The sequence below is a fragment of the Lolium rigidum genome, chromosome 3, assembly GCF_022539505.1.
Source record: "Lolium rigidum isolate FL_2022 chromosome 3, APGP_CSIRO_Lrig_0.1, whole genome shotgun sequence".
Lineage (NCBI taxonomy): Eukaryota > Viridiplantae > Streptophyta > Magnoliopsida > Poales > Poaceae > Lolium > Lolium rigidum.
In genome coordinates this window covers 355,975,755-355,983,998 of record NC_061510.1, presented here as the reverse complement: position 1 = coordinate 355,983,998, position 8,244 = coordinate 355,975,755, and the positions used below count along the sequence as shown (strand labels likewise).

The 8,244-nt window shown below is 45.2% G+C and overlaps 1 protein-coding gene across 1 annotated transcript; it reads left to right on the top strand.

Moving 5' to 3' along the window:
* The first annotated feature begins 408 nt into the window (after positions 1 to 408).
* Positions 409 to 3,652, top strand: LOC124697262 (CSC1-like protein RXW8). Its single transcript, XM_047229880.1, has 10 exons — positions 409 to 692; positions 803 to 949; positions 1,098 to 1,161; positions 1,274 to 1,483; positions 1,686 to 1,877; positions 1,970 to 2,268; positions 2,353 to 2,629; positions 2,710 to 2,985; positions 3,072 to 3,305; positions 3,416 to 3,652. Exons 1-10 carry the CDS (start codon positions 409 to 411, stop codon positions 3,650 to 3,652), a joined length of 2,220 nt encoding a protein of 739 aa, XP_047085836.1.
* Positions 3,653 to 8,244: the final 4,592 nt, after the last annotated feature.

The following is an 8,244-nucleotide window of genomic DNA, read 5'->3' as shown; positions in this document are numbered from 1 at the left end:
CATTTCCGTCCGGCGCGCCGCGCCTTCTTGGGGCTCGCCGGCTCCGGCGCATCCATGAAAGCCGATCGTCCCCTTAAGCGTCCGCTGTTAGCGTTCGATTTGGGGACATTTTGTATTCGATCAACTGCCTTGAATTTAGGATTGGCTTTTCTGAATGATGTCTAGTGTACGTATGATTTTTGTTTGTCAAGACATTCACATTTGGTAGAGATTGATCGGGCCGGCATCAATGCGATTTGAGTTGCCAAGAAAAGCGATGCCAACGTGCGAAATCGCGTGAAATGCAGTCGGTTAAGTTAGCGCATTATGGATCTTATTACCCGTCTCAATGTTAATTTTTGCGCGCAGCTCGTTCATGGGTAGATGGTCGTCAGGCAGAGATCGAAGAAGATCGGGTAGCGGCGGGGGATGGAATTAGCTGCCCTTCTGACGTCGGCGGGGATCAACATCTCCCTCTGCATCCTCTTCCTCAGCCTCTACTCCATCCTCCGCAAGCAGCCGCACAACTTCGGCGTCTACTTCGGCCGGCGCCTCGCCGAGGCCAAGTTCCGGGACCAGGTCGACTACTTCTCCTTCGAGAGGCTCCTGCCCACCGCCGGCTGGATCGTCAAGGCCTACTGGTGCACCGAGGAGGAGATCCGACGCGTCGCGGGGCTCGACTCAGTTGTCTTCCTAAGGCTCTTCATCTTCAGGTTTTCACCAATTCTTCTTTCATCGTCATATATTTTTACACATTTCGCTTGATATATTTCTGCATGCTGACAACAACTCTTCTGCTGCTTTTGCGTGTATATATGTGCAGCATACGCATCTTCTCCATCACTACTTTTATCTGTGTGTTCATTGTGCTCCCTGTAAATTACCATGGCCAAGAAATGTCCCACACGCATATTCCAGAGGAGTCACTCAATGTCTACACCATTGCGAACCTCAAGGAAGGATCACCAAAGTAAGCCCACCTTCGTGTTGCCATATCTGCTGCAACTAACATGATAACATCCCGTTACTTCTCTCTTTTATTTCAGTACATTCAGGGTCTTTGGTTACTCAATTCTTACATTATCATCACTAACATATTGCTTCTTACTTTCGTGCAGGCTCTGGGTGCATTGCGTTGCTTTATATATCATAACAATCGCGGCTTGTATTCTTCTTTATCAAGTATAAGACCTGTTCACAATGTTCATGCTACCAAAAAATTCTTGCCCACAAGTTCCACCAGGTTAAAACCAGCTACTTGTTGCAGCTGATTATGAATGTTTTTATGTTGCAGGAGTACAAGTATCTTTCAAGGAAAAGATTAGCCCATATTACAGGATCAACGCCAAACCCGGGTCATTTTGCGGTACTTGTTCGTTCCATTCCCAAGTCAGGCAACGAGCTTCTTGATGACACCATCCGAAATTTCTTTGTTAACTATCATGGAGCTAGCTACTTGTCACATCAAATGATCTATCGGAAAGGGAAGTTGCAGAAGTTTGTGGTAAGAATTCTATGTGGCAACACGGTAGAGATGCTTTTTCACATATTGCTGTAACTCAAATTATGTACTTGCACTTGCCGTTGTATACACGACTTTTGTTCTTGTACTTCATATTCAGATTGACATCAAATAGGTCCATGTATATGCCCATTGTGTATTTTCTACTGAGATAATTTCCTCAAGACTCACTTAATTTTCGCAGGATAATGCAGAGAGAGCATACAGGAAATTTGTAAGAGTAAAACTTTCGGTATTTGACCAGAACGTGCGGTCAAGCTTGAACAGATGTGGTCTCTGCGGAGTACGTGCTTCCTCGTTTCAGCTTTACCGCAATAAGTTCGTCGATGCCAAGAAGTCAGACCTCACTGATCCAGAAGTAGTCGAAGCTCAAAAGGTGATCATTCCTATGATGCCATTGTCACTTGATCTCAAAACACCATATATATTGTCGCACCATATATGATAATTCCGATTTCTGCCGAACAGGACTGTCCAGGTGCTATAGTGTTCTTCAAGACTCGCTACGCGGCGATTGTCGCTTCACAAGTTCTCCAATCTTCGAATCCTATGCTATGGGTGACCAATGCGGCCCCGGAGCCACGCGACGTGTACTGGTCGAACCTCTGGATCCCCTATAGGCAGATCTGGCTCCGGAAAATAGCGACACTCTCAGGTAGTGTCTTTTTCATGTTTGTCTTCATCGTCCCCGTCGCGTTTGTTCAGAGCATGATGCAGCTGGATCAGCTTAAGAGGATGTTCCCACACCTGAAAGGTACACTGAAGACGTAAGTTGAGAAGCTCTCTGTTAATTTAGGTTTCAGGTTTGCAGATGAGCTTCGTTTTCCTGCCCTGATCACCTTCTTGTCCAGGTCTTTTTGCGTCAGAGTCATAACGGGATACCTCCCTAGCGTTGTTCTGTTGCTGTCCCTGTACACCGTTCCTCCCCTGATGATGCGCTTCTCGTCGATCGAGGGTTCGATTTCTCGCAGCGGCAGGAAAACCAGTGCGTGCACCAAGATCTTGTTCTTCAACATCTGGAATGTGTTCTTTGTGAATGTGCTGTCAGGATCTGTGCTCAATCAGCTAAATGTGTTAACAAGACCCAAGGACATGCCATCTATGCTAGCTGAGCTGGTGCCGAAACAGGTGACCATGTTGGTTCCTTAGTGCAGGATCGTCTGATGATAAAAAAACATGATTCACTGATTGTGTTGTGCTTTCGGCAGGCAACATTTTTTATCACATACGTCCTGACATCAGGCTGGGCGAGTCTCTGCTCCGAGATACTGCAAGTGTACAACCTAGTGTACAACTTCTTCAGGAGATGCATATTTGGTTACCTGGACGAGCCGGGATACGTTTACTCTTTCCCTTACCATACCGAAGTCCCAAAAGTCCTCTTGTTCAACCTGCTTGGCTTCACGTTTTCGATCATGGCGCCTCTCATACTGCCTTTCTTGCTCGTCTACTTTTGCCTTGGCTACCTGGTTTACCGCAATCAGGTGAGCATGCAAATCGTCCTTAATTGGTTATGTTTAGCTTATGATCTACGAAGATAGCATCCAAACTTTTGAATATATTTCTGCAGATTCTGAACGTGTACTACCCAAAGTATGAGATGGGAGGGAAGCTGTGGCCTATCATGCACAACACCATGGTGTTCTCCCTGGTGCTGACGCAGATCATAGCGCTGGGCGTGTTCACCATCAAGAATTCCCCGGTGGCCACGGGGTTCACCATCCTCCTCCTCATCGGCACCATCCTCTTCAACGAGTACTGCAGGCAGCGCTTCGCCCGCATATTCAACTCCTTCTCCGCCCAGGTCATCTATCAGCATAGGATGTGTCATTCCGTCGCCCATCGGCGTCTTTTCCTTTTGGAATACTATAAAAACAAATCTGTCTCTGAAGCCTGGAAATGTTGGCTTTGCAGGACCTTATAGAGTTGGACAGAGAAGATGAGCAGTCCGGGAGGATGCGAGAGATCCACGAGCACCTCCTGGACGCCTACTGCCAGTCTCCCCCGGGCAGCGGAGGCGGCGACGACGAGGTCCCGATCGAGATGATCCTGGAGGACCCCGCTCAGGAGGCGTCCAACTCCAGCCAGGAGCTCTGCGACACGGTGCAGGAGGTGGCTGGGTCCATACAGGATCACATCGAGGAGAAGTGAAAGCCAAGCCACACGATAGAACCTCTGCTGATGCATCATGCATGTGTGCTATATCCTGCTAGTTTTGGGCGTGCATCGCCTCCGAATATGTAGCTACGACCGATGATTTGACTTAATTTATACCTGTATAGGTGTGGGTTAGCCCGAGTAGATGATGATGATTAAGATGGGGACGGCCTGTTCGCCATGTTGTAGGTACATGATTTTTTCGGTTTCTGAGGGAGCCAACTGTGCAGATTAGAAATGGCTTAAGTTTTCACGTTTTACGTTGTTGGCATCATATCACAGATGATGGTAACCTGACACATTTGAAGCGCCATGTAACGGGCTCGTCGATCAAATGTTTACCCTTTAGTGAGAATTGCTTACTTTTTTTTTGCACGTAAAACGGATATTTATTAAGAATGTTTACTTTCTTGATACTACTACAAGGAAAAGATTAATTCACGCACATCACTACTAATACTCAACTGTGTTAGGCTAATCCCTCCACATGGAGCCTAAGAGCATCTCCAATCGCATCTCTCAAATGAGGTCCGGTCCAAGCGCTCAATGGTGCTGCATTTGAGGCTTGGTCGTTCCCACTCGCGTCCTAAATATGCGTCGTCAAACAGATTTTTTTCTTTTCAATTTTTAGGTTTTAAACACACAACTAATTTAAACACACAAATACAAAAATAAATCTGTTCTACGATATTATTTGTAAATGGGAAAATAACATACATCAAATAATTATTTGAAGTTCAACTTGATCAACCCGCTGGTACAGTTGATGACTCTCTTTTGGGCCTCCACAGATGCTCTATCATATTATCTTGCAGTTGTTGATAAGTATTTATGTCACGAATTTCGACATGCATGATAAGAAAATCAGCAAAATTCGTTGGCACATGGTGTTCAACATCTGCAAGATGACCCTGACACGCATAGAGACCAACATGAACATTCGCTTGAATCTTACGGTCACTCTCGATGACCATGTTGTGCATGATCACACAAGCATGCATCATCTGTCACATTTGATCTTGAGACCACGTAAGATCAGGATACCAAACAATAGGAAATCGAGATCGGAGCACACAAAATGCCCGCACACCAAAAAGATGCATGCACTTCTAGATTGATGAGTAACCAGGGAAGCCAATGACGTTGTGCTTCAACACGAAATACTTTTAGTACTCTCTCACGCCATGAATAATAGACATGAACACGTCAAGGCTCATACTATTTCGCCTCCAGAAATTTTCGGCTTGTGTTGCATCAACGAAAAAGTAGCCGGTGTAGAGCATGGTATGACCCTCCATCCTATGTCGGGGCTTCGATTTGTTTCTTCCAAGCTTGGAACCTCCATTTTGTGGCCCCTTATTCTGCTCAGTGGCATGCATCTTTTTAAAGAAAAGTGAAAATCGCTCCTGAACATTGGCGTCGAAGGTGTCCTTCTCCTCCACCAGTTGATGGATCATCATCTCGTCATTGATGTCCATGTCTACGAGTCAAAATAAATTGTTAATCAAACCAACGGCGGTGAGAGAGGAAAGAACCACGAGCGGAGGCGCCTACCAATCAAATGGTTCAACACCTTACGTGCGCGGTGGGTGCGCGGAGTAGCCGCCGAGTTCGGGGCTGAGTCGGCGAGCAGCCGACGGCGAAATGGGCGGCTGGGTAAGAGGAACGCATTGTGGAAGCAGGCTCCAGACGAACTACCTCGTTGAAATAGCCGACGAAATGGACAACAGCGATAGGGCGGGAGGGTAGGTGTGTCGTCAAAGAGAAGGGACGGGAGGCGCATCGCGAAAGAGAGGTGGGAGGGGAGGTAAATGCGAATTATGTCGGCTGGGAGGCTAGAAGATGGTATCTTTTACCTACATTGACAAGGGGTGTGTCTTCCATCCGGCACGCCCACAAGGAGCCATGTGTAGCGGGAATAGCCTCCGGGCGCCGGACACCATATTGGATCACGCCAGACCGAAAAAACCTTTGGAACGCGCGGCTGGGTGCGTCTTTCTGCACACCCCAAATCCCTTTGGAAACTATTTAGCATAGTGAACATCGTTTGTACTGTATTTCTAAAAACAAAAGGCATCATTTGTAATGTATTTCTAAAAAAAGCATCGAGTCTCTCTTCAAAACCGAGTCTATTTTGGCCTATAAACAAGTGCTATGTGGCTCTTTTGAGAGAGTAAGAGAGCAAAAACATCCACACACACACACAAGCAAGAGAGAACACGAGAATAATTGTTGATGTGGCCTTCACATCAGTGATTAGGCTTTTTGCTGTTTCCGGAGAGGCTTTTGACCTATGTCACATCGTTTGACGCTCATAATTTTGCAACGGTTGGTTATAAACAGCCGTTGCATATGTGTGAATGGTGGCCGAGGCCATTTTTGGCAGGCACATTGGGCGGGCGTACTTTCTTTTACCACGGGGTTTCTCGCTGTCATTGTTGGTGAATATATTTTACACTTAAAAGCAGGCACATAGCTAAACACCAGATCTAAAATTCCTTGTTACCATGCTTATTTTGGATTAACACTTCCATACAGCTAAAAGGAATATTCTCATATTAAACAATAGTCTAATATAAGATGATTGTTGGCTAGATGGCCAAAAACTTGTCAGTTAATGAGTTTCTCGGTTCTTAGGAAGGGTTGTGGTTGCTGTAAATTTAGGCTACTATCTTGCTCTACTTTGCTATGGTTCTGAACAAAAATTCTTAAACCTTCCATCACTTTGGATAAAGATAGAGGGGCATGCTTCTTAATTATATTTTAGAACCATGTTAACTAATTATAGTCTAAGATTAAGGAGAATGTGGAAATTTATGAGTCATTGAAAAGAGACACCTTCCTCGTTACTAACCAAATCGTGACCGATGTAATTATTTTTATTAACCTCTTTAAGTGAAATATTTGGCACCTATGCAAGAAAAAAAGTAGAAGATCCACCAACAAAGCCAATAGAGTGAATTGACTGTAAGTAATGAAAGGGGAAAATGACCCAAGGCCGATGTCACAAGTCTTCAGTGAAGTGGCTGTAAGCAATGAAAGGGAAAAGTGATGAGTAATGAGTGTGGCTGAATATAATCTAAAAAAATAAAGTAAGAAAGTAAATAACATACACAGTAAACGATTATGAGAGTTGTTTGGAGTTCCTATAGATGAGAAGTTAGAGCATCTCCAGTCGCGTCCCCCAAAGCGTCCCCCAAAGCAATTTGGGGCGTGCCGGACCAAAAAACGGTTCCAGCCGCGTCCCCCAAAGCTCAATTTTATCCGGCGAGTCCCAATACGGTGTCCGGCGCCCCGAGCCCGTCCCCGCCCCACAGGGGACGCACCGGGGACGCTAGACACACCGAAAAGCGAGGCGGGGAGTGGCGGGGCCGACCCGTCAGCGGCACAATAAATTTTAACCTAACCGTCGCCTACCTCGCGACGGAAGTTATTGGCGCGCAGCGACGGTGCAGTTCCCGCAGCGACGGTCTGTTCTTCCTCGGTAGAACCAACAAGGGCACCGTCAACAGCTGGATTTTCCAGTTTGGGTGACTGGGTGTGCCCTCGACTATTCTTTCTTGGCAGAGAACACACGAAACCTTCGATGCACGACCTAGTTAGGTTTAGTTTTTTGCAATATTTTATATTTGTGTCCACCATGGTTCAAACTATGTATTAGTTTGTGGAAAACCATGTTCCAAACTATGTCTTCGTGTAAACCACGTTCCCAATTATGTATTAGTTTGTGGAAATTGAAATAAAAATGTCAAAAAATGTATTTTTAATGTTTGGGGGCGGCGTTTTGGGGGACGCGACTGGGGAGCGACGTCCCCCAAACGCGGCACGAACGAAACACGTCCCCCAAACGCTCAATCCGGCGCGGTTTGGGGGACGCTTTGGGGGACGCGACTGGAGATGCTCTTAGGCACGGAGAGGTTTAGTTGATAGTGATAGTGAATGTGGCAAATGAAATAAATAGGATAAGTGTACTATGACATTATAATATTATGATATGAGTAGGCAAGGAACCCATAAATAGTCAAGACTCCTCTTGGTAGATTATGATATTTTTATTCTTTTTTGTAAATGCACGTTTGAATCCAAGGACAAATATTTTGTTCTCTTTAGATGAGCATGGCAAGAAGATCTCCCATATCCTCCCTCCACGTGCCCATATTAAGAATAGATGTCCTCCATTTTCAACAATAGATGTTCCTTGTCCCTTTGTCATTCATTTGATACATGCAAATATGGGTGTATGTTCATTGATATCATACTTCTGCTCACAATATCAATACAATTTACACTCTAGATCACCTCGTAAGAGGCTTATATATAGCTCACAAGTTTTCAAGCTACTTAATCTAGAAATGTAGAGCCATACTCCTTGAAGGTGAGTTGGGAGAAGTAACAAATAGTCTAAGAGTAGTTAGAATGGAAACACAAAGGAAATCATGATATGGCTGTATGTTCATATAGAACTAGCTAGAGGTGGAAATTTGTCTTAGTGTTCCCCTATGCCTCCCATTCTTACTGCTCTTAGGTTCTGCTTCCTCTCCCTTTTACATGTTACAATTCTGGAATCTTAAGAAAATTGCCATTTA

Bases quoted from the DNA above. Each gene is read 5' to 3' on its own strand.
- LOC124697262 (XM_047229880.1), top strand. From the start codon at position 409: ATGGAATTAGCTGCCCTTCTGACGTCGGCGGGGATCAACATCTCCCTC. The intron at 2,269-2,352 runs GTAAGTTGAGAA...CTTCTTGTCCAG, and splicing joins CTGAAAGGTACACTGAAGAC to GTCTTTTTGCGTCAGAGTCA. The intron at 2,630-2,709 runs GTGACCATGTTG...TGCTTTCGGCAG, and splicing joins CTGAGCTGGTGCCGAAACAG to GCAACATTTTTTATCACATA.